Here is a 26,896-nt window from a genome sequence, read left to right on the forward strand (position 1 = left end):
TTTTTGATCATTCCAAAAACACTGCTTGTCAAGATTACATTTAAATAATTTTTTTTAATGTTATAGTAAATTAATAGGCAAGGCAAGGCAAGGCAAGACAAGGCAGATATATAGATAGATAGATAGATAGATAGATAGATAGATAGATAGATAGATAGATAGATAGATAGATAGATAGATAGATAGATTACGTTCTCCTACTCCACTGTACCTGCTGATAATAAAAGGCAGTTTAATAATTTGTGCAGAGTGTAAGAACCCAGACCTGGGGAAAGGTGATTATAAATCATAAATGAAATAATTTGTCTGTGGACATTTTATGGATTCACCACCATCCTTCGTGAGGTCTGATGACGCACATTAATACATTACAGTCACAGTCGCATAACTGATTCAGGGACATTTCTACATTCCCTGACATGACATCATTCTGGTCACCATGGCCTCTAGAATAGCTCGTCCCTGACTGTGGGCTATTTAGAGTGAGCTTTGATCGATTGGTTCTAGGATGTTAGAAGTTGCAACTAATTACCCATGGTGATCAGATGATTAACGCTGCCCTTTAATCTGCCCAGTAATCATCAGTGTCCTGTATCTGCCTTCTTATCTCTAGATACCTGCTTCATCTCGGCCCTCCACCTTCTCTCTGATCTCTCTTGTTCATGTATGATTCCAACATAACAGCTTCTGTATTACATCAGAACAAGTTTGTATTATTACAGCAATGCAATGTAATGCCATAATTTATAACTCTTAAAAATATCTGCAGTATGCATATAGAATACACCTGCATGAAATGAATAAATGTACGACCTACTACTTTTACTAAAATGTGCAGTTTACAGCAGAACACAATGCAAGGAATATGTGTATGGAATACAATGTAATGAATCACACAATACAATGGACTCCACCTAACCTTCCATTTCCAGAACAACAAATGACCTAGAAGTACTATTAATATGATTTTCAACGTCTTTCTCGTTATTTAATTGGATGTCAGAAAGTTATATATTTTTTTTTTACACAAAAGTTGGGTTAAAAACCACAAAATAACTAGTTCAGTACTAGTCTGGTATCCTGAATGAAATTTTTTTCACATTTTTCGGATCTTGTATGCATTTCACATATTTACAAAAAGCTTTGAGTATGTATTGCACAGTATGCAGAAAGCTATTATTTCACTCTGAACATAGCCTTTGACATCCGATCTGTTTATGGGATGATATACAGAAATTCAATATCATAAAACACCCATTATAGGAATTTAAAGCACCAGAGATGAAATGTAAAGCTTGCTAACGATGTTGCAATGCAGTTAAATTATGACTTTGCAGTAATTGTAAAGTCACTATTCTCTGTTTCTTTCATTTATCTTATCAAATTAGTATTTACTAGCATTATTCATCGACTCTCTCAATCTATTTCTGTCTAAAACGTCAAACTACACCACTTTGGAGTAATGTAGAAGAACAGATGTTGGTTGCCATCACGTAATAGCAGACATATCACAGTATAAGCAGTCATTTTCATTACATTTTAGGAGACAAAACCACATTTTTCACCACAAGATACTAGAAACGTCAACTACATTATATTAGTTTGTCTATAAGATGGAAGGCTTGTTACAGTTCCAAATCTGAAACAGTTTGTTGGTGGTTTCTGAGGGACACAAAAAGACACTTTGTACCTGAGCAGAACATCAAGCAGACATCAGCAGAACACACAAGTGGCTCATTTGACGGCAGGAATAAGAACCATCATGCACAAACACCTGCTTAAGAGCCTGAGAAACCTGACTAAGAAAGAAAATGTGAAAAGCATCATCAGTCTCTATATAAATAGTATATAAACAGCACATTGCAGGTAGCCTTTTTATTTGTGTACAGTGAAAAGTTGAAGGCCCATAGACTTCAACTGTAATTGCATTATTGTAAACATGACATTTGTTTTTGAAAAATCGAACAAATGTAATGAAACTCATTTCACATTTATTGTTTTACTCCACAACCTTCTAGGTTCTCAGGGATGATGAACAATGTTCCAACTAAACACGTTTACAGTACTTTTCTCTTTTTGAACAGAGAATGAGACTTATTCTAGGAAAGAGAGATGTTTATGAGCCAGATGCTGCAAATGAACAGATGAAATATCTAATCCGAGTTTATTAGCTGATAGCACATCATATGGCACTCTTTAAATGAACCCGACTTATTCTGCATATGAATGAGTGCTTGAACTGTCCCAACTACTCTTTCGATCAGCTTTCTGTGGTATATAAATAATACATGGATACTCACTGTGAATTAAGCCTGGGAAAAAAATGCTGAAAACGCCTCCTCCTAGAGCCTTTGATTCATTTTTAAAACTTTGCCTTTAAAGTAATACTAGGAATGGCACCAATCACAGCTGTCTTTCAAAGACACTAAGGTCTCTAATGTTCAATAAAACCTCCGCCTATAACTACTGCAATGATGATGCTCATGTGATACAGAGAAGAGGAACACTTTAACTTTCCAAGCGAGACCCTTTCCAGAATTTCATTGCCATGCTGCGGTACATCTATGGTCAAGCTGTCAACTATGATTAATGGGAAGCTTACTGCCCATTGAGGCTCTTACCATCATGAAAGACAGAAGACAGAAAGAATGACACAGTGTCATAGCTAGAAGCAAGGCAATACGTTTACTACGTCAAGCTATTTGTCGATCCACAGTAAAAGCAAAAAAGCTGCAGGATGTGACAAGTCAAAACATATTTAATATATGATATATAGCAAGTTTTCACCTAATCTCATCAAGCCTGGTTAGAACTGTTACATCACAAGAGACTCTTTCTTTAATCTATACTACCGACTGTGTATTTGAAAAAATGCAGAAAAACTGCTCAAAATGAGATGAGATTAGGCGGTGAATTCTGGGTAATTCAATGTATGCTGTATATCCAGATCACTATAATGTCAGCCAAAGTTCACAAGATTAAATCCATTTACAAAGAAACAGACCGATTGACAAGCCTGTGCTCAATTATGACTGACATATCAGATCAAAACTGAACTGTATATGGAGAACTCAAACATCTGTTCACTTATACTATCTCCGCCAAGAAGAAGCTTAATGCAGTGATAAAAAGTTAAATTTGAGCCTGAAATGTGGTATGATGACAACATCACAAATATGCTAATAGAAGCATCCAGACAGCACTGCAGAACTCGTGCCAATCATGGAGAGTTTAAAGATTAATGTAACAGGAAATACAGTTTTCCTTGATCTTTTTAGAAGCGAAAAAGCGTTCACAAGGCCATTTAATGCAACAACGCTGCAAAAACATCTTGATGTCTGACACCACCCACATTTACACATCAATAACGTCAATTCAGCATTCATAAACTGGGCTGCTCAGTAACGATCAAGTAATGAGAAAGTAAGACACATAAAAGATAACATTCTAAACACCATAAGAACTAATGATATCAGTAAAATTAATATCCTACCAATAAAAACAAGTACAGTTTTTGATCATTCTAGCCTGACCTTCACAGTTTATGCGTTATATTGCAGTGTTATGTAAAATGTCACAATGTAAAGCAGGCGTTGCCAAGTTATTGAAAGATGTGTGTAAGCGTATTACAGTGCTTTTACTGGTTTCACGTGAAAAGGGCATATATAAATGGACATCTTAAAGGGACAGTGGCAAAAAATAAGCCTTTTTAATTCTAAGGGTCCTGGATGATAAATGAAGACCATGATCAGCTTTAAAAGTCATGGGTGAGAGAGACTGCAATGGCCGGCCATCCATCCATCCATCCATGGACTGCTTTGTTCTTGTCACAAACACACAACCATAACATTCAACCACCACTATACACTCTGAAATGTTAAAACACATACACGCATCATTGACCTATTGTTTAGATTGCACCCGTAAAATGTTGACTTGAAGAGAGAACTAAATATTAGGTTTACTACACTTTGAAATCTAAAAAGCAACTTACCTATCGAATAGGAATCAATCTCTCCATCAAGAAGATCTGATAGATTGCCTCTTAAATCCTTCTTGATGCTTTCTACATCAATCACTGATACCAGCAGCAGACATTTGCCATCTAGATATGGCCTTCCTTGATAAATAATGGCATATGATACATCATTCAAGCCATCCATCAAGCCAACAAGATTTTTCAATAAGCACTGTGGCTAAAAGCATCTTTATAGCTGAGCTGATGGCATATCTCACGAAGCTTCCCCCCATTTCTGTTAAATGGTGCAGATGGTTATTAAGTTCATATGAATTGTTACCGCAATAGAATACGTTCTATCAAAACGGATAAGAATATGGTTTTCTCTTCCCGGATATGTTACATAACAGTTTAGGAGCAGTGTAATGTGAACATGAATATAACCACTAAACATTGAGATGCCAATGACTCAATGAACTGCAACACAATTTCAGTTGTGCATTAAATATAGCTGGCATTTATCAACAACATCGCTGTAGAGAATTGCATGGTGTCATTTGTTGGCTTTATGAAGTATACTCTTATCCACCTTTTTTGACGAGCATGATGACATTTCTAATATAATATAGTGATTCTGACAGAAACTGTTGACTATCTGGTTACTTACTAGTGGATTGAGACACCCCTGGACCATCTGAGACCTGAACCTGACACTGCTTGTCTATCATGAAAGAAAAACAAGCGATAAACAGGTTTAACCTTTACATAATGAACAAGCTGATGTCCATTTAATGATTCAACCAGATGGTTAATCCTGTGAAAAGCTACACATGCAGTTTGATTGGTCTAATCAAAGCCTCTTGGTTTCCTCTGTACCTTTTCCCGATCCATGACTCAGTCTTCTGGGACTTTTAGTGCAGCATCAAGGCCATTTATGGAACATCCGATGCAACATGACTGAATAATTGGATTAGAGGTGCAAATTTGTGATTTGTTGACAAAGCAAAGTCCATCACAGATTCTGACTTTTTATCACTATGAATTTATTGCATGTTAATCCCCAGCCTAATCACGATTCTCCCCCCACCAGCTGGACCCTGCAAGCATTGGGCAGTGGGACAATTTTTTGACCTTATACAGAGAAGCTCTTCACCTGGGGGCAACAGACTCTCCTATGGGGAAATCAGCAAGAAGACGATGAAAACTATGTTGAACTTGTTGAGGTCACAGCATGGCTGCATCTCAACTCTAGCAATAAAAACTAAAACAATCATAGATTCATTCACACACATAACTGCTGCATGTCAGAGCTGGCAGATGGCAGGGGCACATAAGTGCTGTTTCATAAAATGAAGAGAACAGGGTCACTGTGTCTAATGATTGAGCGTTTCAAAGAAGAGGATTAGAAAATCCTTCTCTGAACCCTAAAAAACAGGACAGGACATTGAGATTACTGCTGTTTTTATTTGGAGCTGTACAAGAGCATGTCTGTCCCAAACCGGTGCAGGACATTTCGTGTGCACATTCTCTGGAAGAGCAATTCTTGAACCTGAAACAGTCAAAAAAAAAAAAAAAAAAACACATCTTTGGATTTGTTAAAAGAATTTTGACAGTTAATTTGAGGAACCTAAATTTTTCTGCTGTATGTCTAACTGTGTGGAACAAGGCTTTAAAGTTAAACTATCTAGCTTTATTTTTTACTTCTATTGCATGGATTTTCATGGAGTGCTAAATCTTATATGTCCATAGTGTGAATATGAAGGAATTAGTACTTAGTACATGATCAGCTTGTGGCTGATGGAAGACAAAATAGCTTCAAGGCCCTTTAACTTCACCCTATCTACTGCAAGAGGGTTCATTATGAGGGCATGGAAGAACAGGTTTGATCTAGAGAAGTGTACAATGCGCGTGCATCACTTAAAAGGCTCCAGCTGGTAACGGGTGCTTGTTATTCCCGGAAGTCTCCCCACCATTCCCGAGAAGAGAAAGGTCTTCAAGAGAGCCAGGCGTCTCTGTGTCTGGAGTAAGAACTAGTCTGGGAGGAGGAAAGGCCACCCATCCTCCATCCTGCTCGCCATCGGGTCCTGCGGTAGCCGCTGCGGCTGCCGCACACTCCTCTTTAAAGAGCCTGTCGTGCTCTTGTTTCAGTTCTTGGTAGGAGCGGGAAAACATGTGGAAGATGGAAGTGGCTGGGAAGGCCATGATTAGGATTCCACTGAGGATGCTGCTGAGTGCCACCACCTGACCAGGTATGCTTCTAGGTACCATATCCCCATAACCCACTGTAGTCATGGAGATGATCGCCCACCAGTAAGAGGCGGGAATGCTGCTGAAATCCTGCACTCCGGTCAGCTCGCTTTCCGCCAGGTGCACCAGAGGCGAAAAGAGCGTCACGGCAACGCAAAGAAAGAGAAGAAGCAGACCGAACTCACGCGTGCTCCGCCGCACCGTCATCCCCAGCGTCTGCAAGCCCAGAGAGTGGCGGGCCAGCCGCATCACATACAGGATCCGAAGGGCACGCAGGATCCGCAGTACCAACCCGAGCTTGTCCAGGTAGCCTTTACCTCCAGAGGGTCGCTCATGTTCGTTGGTGGGGTTCTCTTCCACTACCAGAGACACATAGTAGGGAAGGATGGCCAAGGCGTCGATGATGTTCAAGGGTCCACGGAGGAACTCCAGCTTGCTGCGCGCCTGCACGAACCGTAGCAGAAACTCCAGTGAGAACCAGCCCACACAAACCGTCTCGACGATAAACATGTGGTAGCATTTTTGGGAGCACACACCCTGCGGAGGGAAAGAGAGTGAGAAACTAATTTAATTCTCAATTCAATTATTTTCAGTAAAACGCTTTGCATCTAAATTTAAAATCAATGCATTCGACTTGGCATATTAGAAGTTAAAGTAGAAAAATGTTTGCGAAAGGGAGGTTTAAAATACGCCAGAGAGTAAAAGGTTGGTCAGTAATACACAAAAGGGGAAGGAAAATAAATAAGATAAGGAGAGGGCTGATAGGCATTTTCCAGAAAAACTCAGTGTTTACTTTTAGTATTCAAGTCACACTAACCAATACGTCAAGCTGTATCAGTTAATTAGCCAGAGTCAGAGGTCAAATTGAGATGGTGGTGGAAGGAGGGCTAACAGAAAAGACAAACCAGACCACTTTGACCTTGAAATTTCTGATTTAAACCCCCCTATACAAGCAACATGCTGAAAGTGACCCAAATTTGATTTTCTCTTCATGTGGCATGCCTGTAGATGTGATCCTTGAAACTACACACATCTGATGCAGCCAGATCTGAAATCACACATTCTGTTAACACGTGCATACAGTATCGTCACACCGTTTTGTAATGTCGTTATCATTCAGCGCCAGCAAGCGCCTTGCTAAGATCTTGAAAACCAAAGGAGGAGCAAGCAGAATCAGTGAAAAGATGCTGAGATAGCAGATTTAATTAATATTTGCATTAGTTCAAGCAAAACTTGAGGGAATGTATCACAGTCATGCCATGTTAGCAAATTAGCTGTTCAATTTTCAGCTACTTGAAGGGCCTTGCAGATGTAATGGTTTTGTTGTTATGTGCATATATGCTGGTAAACCGTGTAATGGTATTGTTTCTGTACCTGCTCACACACAGGTATTTTAAGGTCAGCTGACTGTTCAGAGTGATGCAGATATGTGTCATTTATAAACACAAATGTGAGCAGTCAAAGAAAAAATATTACATTTCAGCAAATGCTTGGAACAGTATGGTTAGATCTATGATCTATGAAACAGCCTCAGAGAACATATGTAAGGAATAATTGATGGTGGACTTTGTGTGTAGCACATGTACTGTATATGTCTTCATAATGTGTTTACCTCAAGACATTGTTTTAGTAGAGATCAATACTTAGTTTGACCTTTTTTTTTTTTTCTGATATTGACACTTTTCCACTTCCTGTGGAAATTAATACATGCCAAAATATTTTAAGCATAACAGCCAAAAAAGGAGGAATATATATTATAGGATAACAAAATATATCTAACACATGTGTTTTGTATTATTGTACTCTAATGATGAACAGAAATAAAACTATTTAAAATTTGCATTTTGGTTATAAGACACTTAAAGAGAAAAATCTTTAGTATTGCTTTTTTATTGGAAAAGTAACAAGTACAAACTGTGAACTACTACACAGCAATGCAGTAGAAACTCATGACCTTGAAACAATCAGAATCAAGAACTAAACTAAAATAGTGCAGACAGTCATTCTACAAACACCCTGCCTTCCCGTAAGAAGCTCGCACTGCCACACTTACATCTTTCAAAAAACTTTCAAAACTCATTCATGCTTTTTCTTGTCTAAAAAGTATGAAAAGCCTTTTCTCAAGGCTAAATTCTTAAGCTTTCACATGAGCAATAGACTCGCAGTTAGAGAGGACTTATTACCAAACGGCAGCAGCTCTGAGGTGATTCGTTGCTGTAAATTCACTAATTTTAAATGCTCAGCACACAATTTGTCCCTCTCCGTCCAGCATGTACACTGACCCCTTTCCCTCTCATTCCCTTTCTGTCACTCTCCCCAGTTCTCAGTCATTCTCATTCCCCACTTCTACTCCAACACCTTCTTTTCATCACATTTCTCTGACTTTTGCTCCTCATCTCCCTGCGGCGGGGTGAAGTGGTTGTGACTGCAGCTGCAGACATTATGCATGTTAAAGAAGGATAACAATTTGCAACTCGTCAGGCTGATTGTCAATTTCTCAGTGCTAATGCACTTAGGGTGACCTTATCTCTGCGCTGCCACTAGAAATGTCAATGACATCCCCCCTCCTTTGTGCTCAAAACCAATCAACCATAGCCCCAGCATCTATACAGCCTGTATACATTTAGAAATCACCTACAGAGCTGATGAGCAGCTTACTATGAAGACTTCCATCGGGGCTTCTGAGATCAGCATACGTAGCAATAGGGCTGCACAAATAATCAAAATAAAATGCAAAATAAAATCTAAGCAACAGAAGGATGATAAGTTAAATATTTAGGGGAATGTATTGTGAAGCTTTTTATAGTATTCAACTAAAGTGACTTGCCTTAGCAATTCAAAGCACAATCAGAGCATGATTTTGTGACCAAACCATTCAGCCTTGAATAGCAGCACTTGCATATGGGATTTAGATGCATTCTGTGTGAATAGCAGAATATAATGACAAATTAAAATCAATAGGATGGTTGGAATAGGTTTGGCTCAACTCAACTGCCACAGTCCCAGAGCAAAACGGAGACATAAAACAACCAAACACAGAACTACTGTCCTAGTCTTGCCAGGTTATCGTAGCCTTTGTTAGCACTAAACAGGTTATACAAAACTGACAGTCATCTTTCCGGTATGAGTCTCTGATTGAATGTTAGGTGGTCTGGCTGACTGTTTGAATCTAAAGGGAGGGTCTGAGAATGCATAAATGGATGTATTGAAAACCAAATGCAGTTGGGATAATCCGATCTGTGAGCTGCTTAGTGAATGAGATATGGGGACCCAGGAATGGGGATGTCAGGAAGAGACGAGGGGTTGGACAGAGAGTTGAATAATTTCTTCTGACTGTACACTACTAGAGGATCTGATAAACAACACCAAACAGATTACAGGCATGTACAGAACTCAAAGCTTGTTATAGTGCGCATCCTGCTTTATACATGTAAACAAACAGGAAACAGACCCCTGGGGTCATCTGTTTCCTAACATTCCAATTTGATCTCGGTCCTCCAAACATTTTTACATTTTATATTTTCATAGAAATGCATCAGATATTCATCAAAAAATATTATTCATGAGGAATGAAACCGCAGCAGGAATCTAGCTCCATATAGCAGAAGACATACTGGAAAACCATAAAGTATATTACTTTCAACATCTAATATTCAAGCTTTTATAGAAGGACTCAAATTAAGTTGTGGAAAACACTTGCAACTAGGTTTCTACACTTTCAGATTTTAGAGCCCTATTGGGCCTTGGGCAAAGTGCTGTATTACTCAGGGCAACTGATTAAATATTAAATGGTATAGAGAAGGAACTGAAGACGAATTGTGAGAAAATGTTAAGTTTTTAAAATCGAATAGGCTAAATCAAATCTCATCTTTCACAAGTCATCAAATTTCAAACCATGACGTGCATCATGGGATTCTTTTCCAAATGTCTTTACAGTATTTGTCCACTTTTTATTCTAACAAAACAAAAAACCTACTGTAAAAAAATACTATAAAAACATCCTGTATTTTAAAAAATCGAAACTTTGTCTAAAAACAGCTTTTATTGAAGGCAGTCTGCCAAAACGACAGCTTTTGGAATGTTCTACTCTATGATGTAGTAGTGTAGATAAGCGCCGCCTCTGTAGAAGATCAACACCAGCTTGGACATCACTGCCTGTTTAGCCCCGCCCATCAATTTGCGCATGTAGTGTTTAGGAGAGAGAAACCAAACGATAAAGATGGCTCTGAAGACAATAAGATGCTGTGCAGTGCCAAGTTGTGGAAAAACAGTATTTGCGATGCCTTCTGATCCCAACGTTAGGAAAGAAAGAGTGAATGAACTTTATTTTTAATGAAGATACAGACCGCGTCAGTAAGAATTCATTCCTTTGTTTACTTCATTTACCACGGAGGCACAATTCAACACAGGATTTTCAAAAAGATTGAAACTAAAAGATGATGCTGTGCAGACTATATTAGATCTGACAGAAATGTCACACCTCAACTGTGAGTATCTGTGAGTATTTATTATGTGGTCACTATTGCTTTGTCCCTTCTTACAGATTGTTTGATATGTATGAGCTATTTATACGTTTTTTGACCTAAATTACAGCAGCGTTTGTCTATGAGTAATGTACGCTGTCAAACATTCACAACTGTTAGCCAATCATAGTAGTGGCCATTTACTTCAGTCTGCAATCTGCCACGAGAGAGAGAGAGAGAGAGAGAGAGAGAGAGAGAGAGAGAGAGAGAGAGGGAGAGATTGAAGTGAGACTAGGAGGAAAGCAGATATCACAAAGCTTACAGACGTTCTAAGACTGATGTCCTGTCTTTGATGTTTTCAAACAAGTGATAAAATATGAGGTTGAGGACTCACTAAGAACTCTTTTTTTTTTTTACAGGCAAGAGTAATGACTGATACCCAAAAAAACATAAAATAAAAAAAGGGTTAAATGGATGTTTAACATGCTGCGGAACAGTAGTCGTATAGTGTGATATGATGTAATGTGATTAAGTCTCCTCCACCGCACTGCTGCTGCTCATCGTGTCTTCCTGCTCTAACTCATCAGACATGAGCCCAGACCAGTCTCTCTTTCCAAACCTCTCTTCCATCATCTAAGTCCATTATTCATCCCGTCTCACTCTTTTTCACTTTCTCTTGCCAAAATATTTGTTGTCGAACATTTCCTGGCGCAGAGTCAATAATGCCACTTTATTCTGAGCTCCTAGAAAAAGACCACATTCAGGAAATTGTTGAGGTCAGCATATTGCTTTTATTTAAATCGCTGTACTCTCCCATCCCCCGGCTGCTCTCTATTAAATATTCTGATTGAACGTTGTTTTAAAGACATAAAGGATAAAGTAAGCAAAAAATCTGTAACAGCGTGCTCAATCTGTCATGTTGTTTTTACCAGGTTGTGTGTGCTGATGAAGGTGTATGTCAAAATGACCTTGAGGTCATTGCCAGGGATTGAGAGAGATGCAGAGACAGAGATGGAGTGATTGGGACATTGAAAGAACTCTATGCTACATCGCGGTAACCCAGAAACCCTCACCCGTCTGCCGCGCACTAATACAGTCACAGAGCAGAGACAGACAGGAACATGACAGATGATCAGATATACTCGCGTCTGGGTCTTTCTGGCAAACCAACCTCCATTTTACTCCCTGGAAAATACAAACACACATACATACACACACACATATACACTCCTAGAGAAAATAAAATTATAGGTCACCAGACTTACGGGTGAAGTGTGAGATTTCTCTGTTGAAAATACTTTCTCCTAGCCCAGTCTTTTGTGAGTTCATAACTAGGAAAAATATATTCACTGGAGAAATGTCTATGACTTTTCAGTGACCTTTCAAAATTTCATGCTTTTTGAAATTTCTTGTTATTTCTAGGTAGGACAGTGGGAACCCAGAACAGAGTAGGTTATGTGCGATATGATATTACACAAAATTTTTCAATACATATCGTCATATATATTTATAATGTGATCTTTGTTATTAAAAATGGGAACAAAGATACAAAAACAAACAATAAGGACAATTAAAATATAAAAAGCATATAAATTAAATAAACAGTGCTCAGCTGAAAAATAAAACGTTTTCAGGTACAGCAGGTCTAACAGTAGCAATCAAAAAGTAATACTACAGAAACATAATAATCAAATAATAATAATCATAATATAAAAAATGTTTGCTCATCATTTAATCACACTGCTGTCTGGGAGAAACAGCTGAGATAATGAAGTCAATATGAAGTTAAAAACTAAACCTATTTTCTTAATACATATTCCTGATCTTATTGTGCATCAGTACATGTTTTTTCAATGAAAATTTTTGTCTTCATAATCTTTAATCAAAACGCAAAGCTTGCTCTGTGTCTGAAACAACTTCGCTTTCCAGCTTACGTCACCTTAACTTCTTATTTTTTAAAGTCTTTCTTTATCTCATCAAGTCTTTCTAACAGCACACGCACATCCAGTTTTAGCCTGATGCTTTAATCTGTGTAATCCTCAAAAATGCACTCCACTCATTTTGTCCTCCTGCATAATAATTTGTCAAACAGCAAGACATTTCTCCCTCTTTCTCTGTCTCTATCCATCCCAGCCCAGAAACCTGAAGTATAAAGCGCTGAATGGGATGGTACGGCTCAGCTCTGCACTAGCTAAAGTACACAGCGAGACGGTTTCAGAATCTTAAACACCTGCCTCTCCATCTCCCTCTTGCTAAGCAAGCCGTATTTTTAACCTAGACACACTCGTTCTCTTCTCCTCACCTTAAGCTCCTATAATGGAGAGCAATGAAGGGATGGAAGAAGAGAGAGCGTGTTGGTAGGCACTATGAAATCTGTTTTATTTTTCCCAAATTCTGCTTTTTTCGTTTTCATTTTTTTCTGGATTCTGTGTGTTATACTTTAATACACATTTATTATCAAATATGTTAGTGATCAAATGAATGATTAACAAACAAATTAGAATTTGTCATTAAAAAACAATTTAATTAATCTTTTACATTGTAATGCAATAAAATTTTAACATCTTTTTTGGCAAACAAATTGCTGCACAATGGAGGTTTACTGTGATATTCATTAAAAACTATGCTCTAATAAACTCAAACTATATAAATATTATTATTATTTCTTTGAGAAGTACATTCCTAATATACAACATACAGGTGCATCTCAATAAATTAGAATGTTGTGGAAAAGTTCATTTATTACAGTAATTCAACTCAAATTGTGAAACTCGTGTATTAAATAAATTCAATGCACACAGACTGAAGTAGTTTAAGTCTTTTGGTTCTTTTAATTGTGCTGATTTTGGCTCACATTTAACAAAAACCCACAAATTCCCTATCTCAACAAATTAGAATACTTCATAAGACCAATAAAAAAAATAAAAAAAAAACAATTTGAGTTGAATTACTGAAATAAATGAACTTTTCCACGACATTCTAATTTATTGAGATGCACCTGTATATTTGCATCATAATTTCTTCAAATAAAAAAAAAAACTTTTATTTTGCGGGTAGCAGTGAAGACCATTCCCTTTCTGTGTGTATCTGATTTAAGTTTTTATCAAATGTAATGGTGACATGCTTGTGACATGTTGGAGATGAAGGTCACGTGAAGGTCGTGTGTAGTGAAAACATCATGACAGTCATGCATGATTGAGCATGTGTAGTACTGTAGATAAAATAGTGGTGAGCAATGCAGTTATTTCGAATATAAATGTGACCCTGGACCACAAAACCAGTCTTAAGTGAATAAATAAGCTTTCCATTGATGTATGGTTTATTATGATTGGACAATATTTGGCAGAGATACAACTATTTAAAAATCTGGAATCTGAGGGTGCAAAAAAATCTAAATACTGAAAAAACCCCCTTTGAATCTTCCAAATGAATTCTTAGCAATGCATATTACTAATCAAAAATTAAGTTTTGATATATTTACAGTAGGAAATTTACAAAATATCTTCATGGAACATGATCTTTACTTAGTGTCCTAATGATTTTTGGAATAAAGGAAAAATTGATTATTTTGACCCATACAGTGTTTTTTTTTTTTGCAATTTAATATTCACAGTCACAGTCACAGTCACAATTTGTTATAAAAAGTGTACAGCACTTTTTTTGATTTATTCATCCAAATTTACCAAATTCTGTGACATTCCGCATTACACTGTAAATTCCTGCGATTCTGCATTGGGAGGTTTTTGAGTGCTTTTCGCACACAGTGTGTCTCAGTTCCCACTAAACTTGATTGTAATAAGCTGTGTATCTCCAAAAAGGCTGTGAAGAGTGGTTGGCTGAAAGAGATCAGAGATCGCTTCACCCACATATATCTGACACAAAAACAGATCCGCTTGCAACTACCTGCGACTGCACCCACATGACCTTTGGAGGCACTGGTCACCCACCCACACCTTTTATCTAACTGCATTGCTCTCATTCTGTTCAGTCTCTTCAGTGTCCTCCTTCCCCCATTCCCAGAGACTGACGCTGCACTCTGTCCATTTGATCTGTCCTTTATGGCAGGTTACTGCAAATCCTGTCAAGCAAGGTTTACTACCGTAGTCCTGCACCAGCAGTTTTGTGGTCTCTATCTGCCAGAGCTTCTCTGCATCAGACTACAGAAATCAGAGGTGTAGCAACCATTAATTTATTAATGTCTTAGCTCATTCCCTCGCTCAAAAAAGTCAATTAATTTTGCTTGACTGCAGCTGAAAAAAAATGCAGCTGGCCACATATAAAACATTGACGTTCACACCAAAGTGACATGTTTATTGCTAACTACCTGTTGGAGGTATGTATTGTTACCATTACAGTAACATAAAGCACGGAAAGTATGTACAACAGGACAGTCTGCTTCCGACATTGGCCACGCATTCAAGTATGTTTCTGGCCTAAGTGTAAATGGCACTATAACATCCTTCCCTTCCCTTTCAGAGCAGCATCTCTAGCTTTTAGGCAGGACCCAGGAGACATTGAACAGACATGGATACCTAACAGCCAGCCCATAAACATCTCAGTGGAAAAATAACCAAGAGGTCAACGGATAGATTTATTCATCCTGCTAGTCTGTAAAGAGAAAGCAGGAAGGAAATGGGTGCTTGTTGGAAATAAATATGCTAAAAAGGAAATTTCACCCAAAAATGTAAGTTTAGTCTATATTTTCTCACCCTCTGGCCTTTCTATCTTCTGTGGAACACAAAAGATGATATTTTGAGAAATGTCAGTTTTTGTCCATACAATGGCGGTCAGTGGGCAGCAGCACGGTTTGATTCCTAATATTGTTCAACATATCTTCATTTGTATTCTCATTAAGTGACATTGAGTATACAACTGAGAATTAGTTTGAATTAGAGAAAAAGTATTTTCTAATGTCAAGGTGAGAAAATGTCAAGACATTTAAGTGAATTGATCTGAAATAAAAAAACTGAACATTAAATCATTCACCTGGTGCACATTGTGATTTATTGTAGTTAACCTATTCAGAGAGGAAATTTGAAATGTAAAATTACCAACCACCATCAGATTTACCAGCCCCACATGGCGATTATGAACATGCAAATCTGAAACCAGTGCTACCACAATATTAGACCCTAAAAACTCTTGAATGTCTCCTAAAAATCAAATGCTTTAACCCTAATGAACAATGACATATCCAAGTACTAGTTCTTTCACTGGAGCATTATAGCAGCCAAGTAGCTTAAACGCTGCTTTCCAGTGGATTTCACCACCTCTTGCAATTTAAATGTACATTATGGGGCAATCACCTGAAAGAGAAAACGGACAGTAAATGAAACATTCTACATGCTAATGTTGCTATACTGCCCCTTGTGCAACTCTGTGAATGCATTTTCATACAACAACACAAAATTATGCATACATAGCATAGAAGAGTCTGCATTTATGGACTTGCATAGGCTATGATTCAGGCCTTTGAGTAAAGCGATGGCTGTATAATGCTATGCTTCTCCACAGCAGGGGAGAAAACTCAGAGAGACACAAAGAACAATGGATAAAGCTAAAACAAGAAAGTCCAAGGAAAAAACATGTTACAGTCCTCCACAGCACTGAGACTTCAAGGGTGATTCATCTTCAAACAGGACAGGTACCTGAAGCATACAGCAAAATATACACTTAAAACAGTGATGTCCTGGAGAGATCCAGTCAGTTCAATTAAGCATCTGTGAAATGGCTTAAACACTGCAGTTTACAGTTCCGGCTTAACTTAATGAAGCCGAGGCATCAGTTTCTTGTCGATAGACACAGTAATTGTTGTCAAAGGTGACCACACTATATATTAACTCTAGAAAGGAAGTCATACAGGCCTACTAATGCATTTAAGTATTTCTATAATATTACAATTATAATATATATAGTATGCATTTTTGTCATTTCATTATTATTTTTAATTATACACATTTTGAGTGGTATACATTTTATTTTTAAAATCATAACAAACATGTTCATATTTCCTCATGACTCATTAAAAATAATGTTCAAAACTATGATTGTTTGGTGTTTGTATTGTATTTCTATGCACAAGAATGTAGTACAAGAGAGAGAAAAGCACCCACAAAGTGTGACCTGCACAAGATGAGTTGTGTACATCTTGCAAATTTAATTCAAGAAAATTATAGGAGCAGATAACAAGCGGGCGGGCATTAAAAATGCATCTTTAACTCTGGGATGAAGTTACTTGTGGAACAAATCTTGTGATGGATGGCACTATTTACACCATTTACTATTTCTGCATCTGCTGAATCAAAAATGAGTATGCAGTACAAGAGGAAAAATGATCAGACGTGCCCACATACATTAATGGCCTTACAGCACCACACCATACATCCCATGCATCTTCTCACTGTCATTTCCTGCGGCTTCTCTTCTATTGTATTAAATTTAAAGTCCATTAAATTATTTAAAAGAAAAGCAAAATGAAACACTACATTTTCTAAATGGTAGTTTTTTCTTTTATGCTGCAATCTGGGCCTCTTGTAGCTACCTGGGTTTTTTAATCTGACTCAGGTGATTAAAACCAGGAACATTCTGGTTACCCTGAGCTTGTAAACACTTCACTATATCACCAACAAAGACAAACACTACTACTGTATAAGACCAGCCACGTGTGTTTGTTTATACGTACACCTGTGAGACACTCCAGAGTATCTTTTTGTGAACTCTATAACCTTGGAACTGAAAAGATGTTGCGGTGCACGTAATGGAAAACAGCAGGCAGGCGTAAGAACAGCTCCCATTCTGAACATTTTCTTTCAAGCCATGCTGCTCATTTGAGGAGTTCAAGCAAGTCAATTCGTTCAGGACCTCAGGTCCAGCTTTAACAAAGGTGATTCTGGTGCAATAACACTTTTGACCTACACTGGCACTTTGTGACTTGGAAACTGCTGTTGAGTGTTATATAAAAACCTATTCTGTAACTTGCATCTGAGGGCAATCACCTCCAAATTTCTCCTGCATCACTATGGAACACTATAAAGAAATGTACAAAATGAATGCATGTAGAACTACAAAAAATGTCAGTCCATTTGCAGTAGAAAGACAGTCTGCATTCTTGTAAAATTGAACAACTAAAACACAACTCACTCAAAGCTATGGAATTAGTAATCGACTCTCCAACCCACTTCCATTATTCCACTGATGAATTCCCTGCCCAATGCAAAACAAATTTACATATAAGCTGAGAAGAAAGCTTGCAGTGTGAGAAATCCACAGGAAATCGGGTTAAAATTTTGAGTAAAAAATATTTATAAAAATCCATTAAAATCACAAGTGGAAAAGACTTTGAATATTGTTGTGAACAGGGTGGGACCATGAAGAAAAAAAAACACTAAGAGACGCTGAAATAAATCATCATTGTCATCATCATCATAATGTGCACATTAGGAAACCAATATTAATAATGCAGGTCTGTATCAGAACTTTCAAATAAATACAAAGTTAATAAAACAACAATAAAATATCCTACAAGTTCTAATTAGTTGGTGAAACTGCTTTGTTGTAAACTTTATTAATTAATTTAAATGGGTTAAAAAACATGGCATTACTGGAAACTTCTACAAGTGCAACCAGTCTTCACCTAGTGTTTCCTTTCCATTCTCTCACTTTGTCACTTTGGCCTCATCATGCTGGTTTTGGTCGCTATCATCCCACTCAAGAGGAAACTGGCAGCACATTGTCCAGATTGCACTGTGGATTGTTCACCTTCTCCTGCCTTATTGTAAGAACCCAGGCCAAGGAACAGTAGCTGAGATCATTGCTAACCCTGCATCAGCACCTGTTCCAGGAACTCCCCTTCTGGCAAATCATTGAGCCAAAATGCAAAACTGCAACACAACACCAAAACCACTCATGTCCTGCACCTGTTCCGACACCATCTGGCCCTCTGTAATACTCTGTCCAGCATAGCATGAACAGGACTGAACAGGACATGTAGAGCACTAGCTAGTCTGTCATTGATGGGTGTGTGGAGACTATGATCGGTCAAGAGGAAAATTAAACTAGCTTTGGTTTGAACTGCAGCATTTGCTAAATGTTCAAAGACCAGCTTCATGTTTCATGAATGTCACAGATGTGAAAGTGATGCAGAGCTGTAAAATGGCTTTAAATATTCTCTCACTCTGTATGCTTGAGCTTAGTCAGGACCGATGATTAATTTACCTGTTCATTTTTTCAGCACTTTCATCTAGCAAATGATGATAATGTGCTCAACTTTGTGGCTCAGAAGCAAGGCTGTTCATTATGTCTTAATGCATGTAATCAGGTGAATACACCTGCAATATAAAAGATTTTGATTGCTGTAGAGGTAAGTACAATACCAGGTCAAGCTAATTCTTTTAGAAGGTTCCATCAAATCAAACTGATTATGTTGTTTTTTTTCTGTAGCAAACACAAATCTGCTCTTGCATGATGGATTGGCTGAAGACTTAATTAGAAAATAGAATTAATTCTATAAACTTAATTAGAATGAAAAAGTCCATGACATCACTTATTCTCTTATTATTTTTAAATTGAACCCAATTCAAACATGCATTAAGGTATAATTGTCTTGGCAGAACAGGCCCATTGCTTTTTCTGGAGTCCAATACTACCTATTTGCAGATCAGTCATTTTGACTAGTCATCTCTATAGTCAATCTTACAACTACAAGAAGTTCATTCTATTTTTTTTATTATGTATTTATTTTAACATTAATATTTAGTGCAAGAACAAATCTTATATAAATGCACATCAGGTAAACTCAAAACCAAACCTAATTATTCAGGGATTTATTAAATGGGTAGTTCACCCAAAATGCAAGTTTGACTTTCTTCTTTCATTGAAATACTTTTGAATAAAAGTTAATGTGGTCCAAATACTGACTTATATATCTTATTTTTTGCTCCACAGAAAAGAGAAAGCAAAGTCATACAGTTTGGTATGACATGAGGGTGAGTGAATTTACCTCAAAGTTTTCATTTATGTAAATTTTTTGAAAATGTGAAGTTTTATCCTTAATACGATCAGTGATACAGCTTCACTTTTACAGGATACTGTGAATAAGTGTGTGTGTCGCCAGCACTTGAGTGAGAGTTTGCAGGATGCTCATTGGAATACAAACACCTTCAACTCAGAGTCCTTGCTGCTGTAGTTCAAACAAAGCAAAATTTACACCTTCAGCCCCAGGGAGGAGAAAAGGAGAGAGTGCATAAGACAGCATGGGGGAAGAAAGGGGCAGAGAGTGGTAAACAAGAGTAAAGGTGAGAAAAGGCAGAGAAAGGAAAAGAGGGCAGAGAGAAAAGCAGTCCAAAAGAAGAAAACCAAAGGTAGAAATTAATATTTAAGAAAGCAGGGCTGGAGTGAATCTACTGTAGGACAAGAGGGGAAAAAAGTAAAAGATCCATAGGAAGGAGTGAAGCACAGATGCTCAGATTCTCTTGACTGGCTGATGCTTTATCCATAGAACCAGTAGAATAAATGTTAGTTTAAAAATTGTATATACAATATATAATTAATTGTTACAAAACGGCAGAAGGTACACCCATGCGAAACCATAATCCTATTCTAGTAGCACTGCTTCCAACTTATCTAACTTCTGCAAAGATAACGGGTATTAGAGAATATGAATCCAGATAAAAGTCATCTTATCACCTCATAAGAATGTATTTATTGTTATCTAAACAATAAATAAAAAGGTGCTGCTTGGGATTATGAGAATACAGCCTACTCTGAAACACACAAGATAGTTAACCTCTCTGGATTGATCCCCAAGGTTGACGAGTTCAGATTGTGCTCCATAAATGTTTCTTATCTCTTATCTATTCATATCACACTTAAAATGCCAAACCAGGGAGTTAAGGAATCATACATAATGCCTGAATGGCATTGTGTAAATTAGGCTAGACCTTGATATAAAACTAATTTTGATTTATTTTGCCAATGACTTTTAAGTCTTAATGTGATTTTTAGTGTATGGATGAAGTCAGTTCCCCTCATGTTCACGCAGGTGTAGTTCATCACATTAAATATGGGCATTTTCCACTAACATTTGTCTACTAGAAAGTGTTCAAATACCTTTTGTCTTTATTTTAAATAGTATATAAAATTTTGTTGAGGAAACATTCAGAAAAGTGTACTTTTCTGAAGCTTTTCTTTAAAATAATTGTCACTTGGTTTGATATGTTGTCATCTAATGGAATACCATTCATACGTTATTTATGGGTTGCTTAAGTGTCCAGATACTTTCTGAGGCCTCTGTACCTTCATATAGATTCCTTAAGAACTAAAACGCTACAGGGATCTGTTTAGGTCACACTGATGTCAAGCGTTGAGATAAGCCCGTGGGTTGTTGAATTTATTCACTGCTTCTCTCTATCAGCTCATTGCGAGTTTTCTCACAGCGTCTTTCTCTCGTCTGTTTGTGTTTCCTGTTTACTAGAGATTTGCTGCCTTGTCTTTCTGCATCTGATATTGAGCTCTAAGTTGAAATCGTGTTGTATATAATTTATAGATGCATAAAACTTCACAGAAAAGTTTTATGCTTGTAAACATACAAAACTGTGGAACATCTGTACATGTTCACATTCGACTACGCACAAAGAATTGAAAGTGCTGCAAAAGATAGAGGAGGTCATCTTGTTATCACTCAATGTACACATGCACACACACTTATCTGTGCACACACACACACATTTATGAGCAGAGATGAATGACTCCATGCTCAGGCCATTCCTTTTCTACCGTGTGGCTGACATTGACAAACGGCCCGGCAGTGTGAATTAAATATGACAGTCCTGCTGCTTCCAGCGGGACTCTGCCTGTTGGACGCTACATGCTGGCGTAACTGCCTAGACACCGCAAGAGTCTTACCTTGACATAAACACAAGCACATCCAATCGCACATGCACAGTATTCCAATACAAAGCTGTGGAGTGAAACTTCAGGCAAATGAAGCTACAGCCATCGGTCTACCACTTCCACTTTGGGCGGTGTGAGGTGTCTGCCTAAGGGCGATTAAAATGCATAGTCATTTAACAGCAAAAAGGTCTTCTCAAGCGGACCCCCCATGTGTGCCTGCTGACATTCCAGAGGTCTCTGTGGAGCTGGTTCATTATTCTCTGTGTGTGTGTTTGCTGACATTGTGGAGGCATCGCTGGTCCAGTTCATTACTCTCTGGGTATTTACTGACATTGGGGAGCCCTGCTGAGGCGCATTCATTATTTCTCACTAGGAACAGGACGCACAGGTCTGCTTGAAGACCGGAAACACACCTCCAGTGACATGATCACATTCTACAGTACCTGAGGAGAAGGGGGTCTACGTTAACAGTGGAACATGTGTTGGGTTCTTTCGGTAAATTCAAAGGTAAAGATGAACAGAAGTAAAATGTAACAAAGAGAGAATTGTAACTCATGAATTTACATATAAATCACTTGATTTTCAGTGTGTTGGCTCAGTGTGAGAGGATCAATGCATTTGAGAGCATAGCAATCTTTATGATCATATAGAAAGGGTTAGACTGCCCTAAAATGAAAATTCTGTCATCATTTGAATTAAATCTGTTCATCATCCCTGTTGAAAAAAAAAAAAAAAGCATATGCTGGTTAGGTATGTTTTGAAGCTGGTCCTGAGCTGGTTTAAGCTGGTCATGTGCTGGTCCTAAGCTGGTCCTAAACTGGTCCTAAGCAACTACTGTAACTCCAGCTAAGAACCAGCTTAAAACAAACCAGCAGCCATGCTTTAAAACATACCTAACCAGCATATGCAGTTTTTTTTTCAACAGGGATACAGAGCGAACGTATCTCTTCATACAATTTAAACCACACAATTTATAAGGATTCATTTTATAATGCCATTATGGCACAATCTTCTAAGTTTTGTTTCTTTGTTCTTGATCTTCTAATCCTTGGTTATTTGAACTTTCAATAGGGAGACTGAAACCACTCAAGTTTCATTAAAATATCTTAGTTTGCATTTTAAAGCTTAACCGAAGTCTTATGAGTTTGGAATGACATGAGGGTGAGTAAATTAAGCCATAATTTTCTTTTTTGGTGTAACCTATACCTTTAACCTTTTGAGCGGTACGGTCCCACATATGGGATTCTTATTTCCGTGCCCCTGGGCATATGGTCCCACATATGGGATTTAGAATGTTCGGTGACGTCACATGACTGCCAAATTCAAAATTACGTTTTCGTGCATTGGCTGGCGCTGAGCCAGAGACAGAGGTGCACTGCCCTTGTCATATTATCACAACTCTGCAGGTGTTCTTAACCATATAATGCATATTTTAGGTTTCAGACATTTAAATACACATAAGTACTAGTAAAACAATACATTTAGAGTTTGAAAAATACACGCATATGTCTATGGAAGCAACAATAACCATCCATTCAAATTTAATTTGCAGATGTGTTTTATTCATATCAGTTGAACATGGTGTAAGTAACTATGAAGTTCACTCTATTCTTCACCAAATTCACCGGCCACTTATTACTTGTATTTCGGGAGAAATTGATGAATTCACGTCCTGTAAATGCGACTGACTGGACTCTCTGAACTGCAGTGCGAACAAACATGGCGGCGCCCATCACACATTACAGATCACGATCAAGATCATTTAGAAAGGTTTTTAAACAACAAAACACACTCATTTACACATATTTATGAATCAGAATATCAGATTGTTCATGACATGGTATGCAAGTTTGTGAATATTTTAAATAAAAAACGGAAAAATGAAATAAAAGCGATCCATCTGTCATACAGTGTTATTGTAGACGCGGTGTGTCACGTGATGCGTCGCCATGGAAACAGTAAGGGGAACGTTCTAAAATAATGGTCATCTTAAAAAAACTCACTCTGGGGGGACCGCTAGAATATTTTACACTCACCACTGAAAAGGTTAAGGGGAAGTCGTGGCCTAATGGATAAAGAGTCGGACTTGTAACCTGAAGGTCATGGGTTCGAGTCTCAGGTCCAACAAGGATTGTAGGTGGGGGGGAGTGAATAACCAGCGCTCTCTCCACCTTCAATACCACGACTGAGATGAGACCCCTTGAGCAAAGCACCGAACCTCCAACTGCTGCCCACTGCTTTGGGTGTGTGTTCACGGTGTGTGTGTAGGCACTTGGATAGGTTAAATGCAGAGCACAAATTCTGAGTATGGGACACCATACTTGGCCACACGTCACTTCATACTTCACTTTAAAATCCACTTACTCACCCTCATGTTGTTCCAAAGCTGTATGACTTTCTATCTTCAGTGGAATAAAAAAGTCATACTTGTTTGGAATGACACAATGACTTTTCATTTTTTGGGTGAACCATCCGCTTGATTGGGTTGAGAAATTTTGTATACACTCACCCTACTCTCCTCCTCTCTGAGGTCAGGCATGGTGCTGATGCACAGGCTGATCACTGTCACCGCCACCATCAACACAGACAAACAGGCGAACATCTTTCCCGGCAAACCCGACTGAGGGTTCTCCACCATGTCCCTCAAACGGTTCATGAACTTTCGGTAACCTGTCTCCTCGACAGGAGGGCGCAGCTGCATACTGCGTTGACGGCGCTCCTCCTCCCGCCGCTCGAGCTCGGCGACCTCCTCAATGCGAGTGTACATCTTGCGCTTGCAACAGCGTTCCATGTAGGCCATCTCTACGCCCCAATAGTTGAGCTCCTCATGCAGCGAGAGCGCACACATCTCCCGTAACAAACGTAGCTTTCCTGCTGCCAGGAAGTTGAGAATTACACGGAATGCACTGGGGCTACGGTCAAAAAAAAATTCACGGCGTGTCTCATCGTAATCGTCACAAACACAAGCGATCTCCTCGGGACTGCTGCAGGGTTTGAGACGTCCTAGACGAGTCAGGGGGAACTGCTCCAACGTACTCCAAGGGAAGGTGTAACGGTTGCCCCCCACATTGATGAGGGCCTGCAGGCCGTGGTCCACCGAAAGCAGATCTTCCGGTCGGCGAATGAACTGAGCACGCTGATAATACACTCCCTTGATGGTCTCAGTTTCCGGGATCTCGGTAAAAATGTGGTCCAAACTGCTGTCGTCACTGACCGAGAGGTTGCTGAAGTCATGATTGGCGTTGCTGATGATTGGCATGATGGCATTGAAGAGGAAAGTTAATCAAAATGGTTGGGCGAAGCTCAGGTCGTCTTAGCGTTAGCCTGATACCTTGGGTTTAGGGCATTGAGGTGTTTAATCGAAGGTAGATCCCATAGGATCTCATGCACAGTTCAGTGAAGACCCAAACATCCCACATCATTTGAACACTGTTGGAGACAATAAGACAACAAAAGACAAAGAGATTAAACAGTTGTTTTTATAAAACCACAAAGTTTGCAATAGTACTATAACTTTGTTAAAATGACATGGAACTTGTATAATGTGCTCTTAGTATTTCAATTACGAAGGACACTATTGTTTGGCATATTCTCTGGTGGCTAGGTGTATTAGCAGAGACCTCCAGACATGCCACAACATCTAATAGAGATTGAATAATTTGCTGTTGTCAAGGTGTTCCATTATGCTTGGGTGGGAGCTAGAGTGATAAACTATTTATTAATAGAAGTGTATTCCCGTCGGGAGCGAGGCTTGCTTTACTGTGTGGAAAGTTAATTGAGGGAAGTGTGTTGAGCAGCCCAGTGGCAGTGACTCTATAAAGAACATCTCTCCAGTACAGGCTGATGAGCAGAAAGTGAGGGGAGCAAGATTCCTCATAATCACACATAAGCAGGTGTTAAAATTGGGTGGATATTGGGAAGGAAGTGAACCAAGCAGACAATGCATGATAATTGCAAATGTGTCTAAACAATGGTGAAATAATGGGCATACTTTTACAACAACAGACAGCATGCAAGAAGTGTCAGGGGCCACTCCTATTGCCTTTAAAAAGCTTATTTAAAATCCACTGCATGTCTGACTAATTTAACGACTTTAGTAAATTTAAAAGATCATTGTATTGTAACATTAACTCAAAGGGGGTTCCAAAAAACAAACAAACAAAAAACACCTTTCTACAATGTTCATGTATGTCATCTGATTGCTTAGAGCATTGACAACCATTTAAAAATGTTTATTCCAAAAAAATATTTATGCAAGCAATTTTTAAATCACAAATATATCAGTATATTATACATTATATTATTCCTGTTCATTTGAGCCAGTTCATTTTGGTGAGTCAGAAACCCTTCAATCAGGGTAGTTAATTTATCTAACTCCCTCACTGAATATCAAGTCATGCAAGTATTTTATTCAATACATTAAGAAAAAAGTTTATAGGATTGTATTTATGCTTCTGCTAAAAAGTTCGTGGACCCGTTAAGGAATCGGAATCGTTTAAGAAGAATCAGAATCGACTAGATGAATCATTACATCCCCCTATCCCATCACTGTCAGGATGTATCACAAATATACTTAAAACATTTATTAAAATAGCTGGCTCATTCACAGACCGAAATATAAAACTGTTAAATATAATAATACTGCTAAATTTAATAGATACAAATAACATACATATAGGCTAAAAGGCTTTACGAAACTGTTCAAATAACATTAGGCTACTCTGAATATATTTATTAGACTGTGTACAGTCAAACCACGAAAGAACAGACATCAAATAAAACTAAGCGAAACTGACAGCCTAAAAGTTGATAAACACACATTAAATATAACAATACATACGTTAATGATTATATAAGTTATTAAATGAATTCTACAAGGGCATCAAAGTAAAACTCCCAACTCACCCCTCGACACGACTCCGGTCCTCACTTTCTTCAACAGAGACATTTTCTCTCCACAATGCTCCATAACGGTTAAACGAACTCACTTTAGTATTTCATTAACGGTTCTTGCTGGAATGCTTACGTCAGGAGCAGTAAAATGATCAGAAGGCGAATATTCTCCGCTGATGTGTCATCACTGTCCCGCGCGCTCAGAGTCACTATCACTGCATAGATCCGAGCGAATGTGTGTGTGAGTGAACGCCGGTCGGTTGAGAGAGGCACTGTAAGTTTAAAGCGAAGTCTAAATCATCGTAGGGATGTTCTGCATGCGAATCCTGGTCACGTACCGTTCGCACCTCGACAATAAACCTTACAAACAGCAGATAATTTAATTACCTGCTCCTGTTTTAAACGAGTTTGAGATGTGCACGTCATTGTGCGTCAACGCGACTGA

At 38.3% G+C, this 26,896-nt stretch overlaps 1 protein-coding gene across 1 annotated transcript; it reads right to left on the reverse strand.

Annotated features, from left to right (window-relative positions):
• Window positions 1–26,896, reverse strand: LOC109109489 (potassium voltage-gated channel subfamily G member 4-like). The gene is made up of 3 exons (XM_019122601.2): window positions 26,464–26,896; window positions 24,068–24,987; window positions 1–6,742 (listed from the first exon to the last, which is right to left on the reverse strand). Exons 2-3 carry the CDS (start codon window positions 24,815–24,817, stop codon window positions 5,876–5,878), a joined length of 1,617 nt encoding a protein of 538 aa, XP_018978146.2. The 5' UTR covers window positions 24,818–24,987; window positions 26,464–26,896; the 3' UTR covers window positions 1–5,875.

This window comes from Cyprinus carpio, chromosome B18, assembly GCF_018340385.1.
Source record: "Cyprinus carpio isolate SPL01 chromosome B18, ASM1834038v1, whole genome shotgun sequence".
Lineage (NCBI taxonomy): Eukaryota > Metazoa > Chordata > Actinopteri > Cypriniformes > Cyprinidae > Cyprinus > Cyprinus carpio.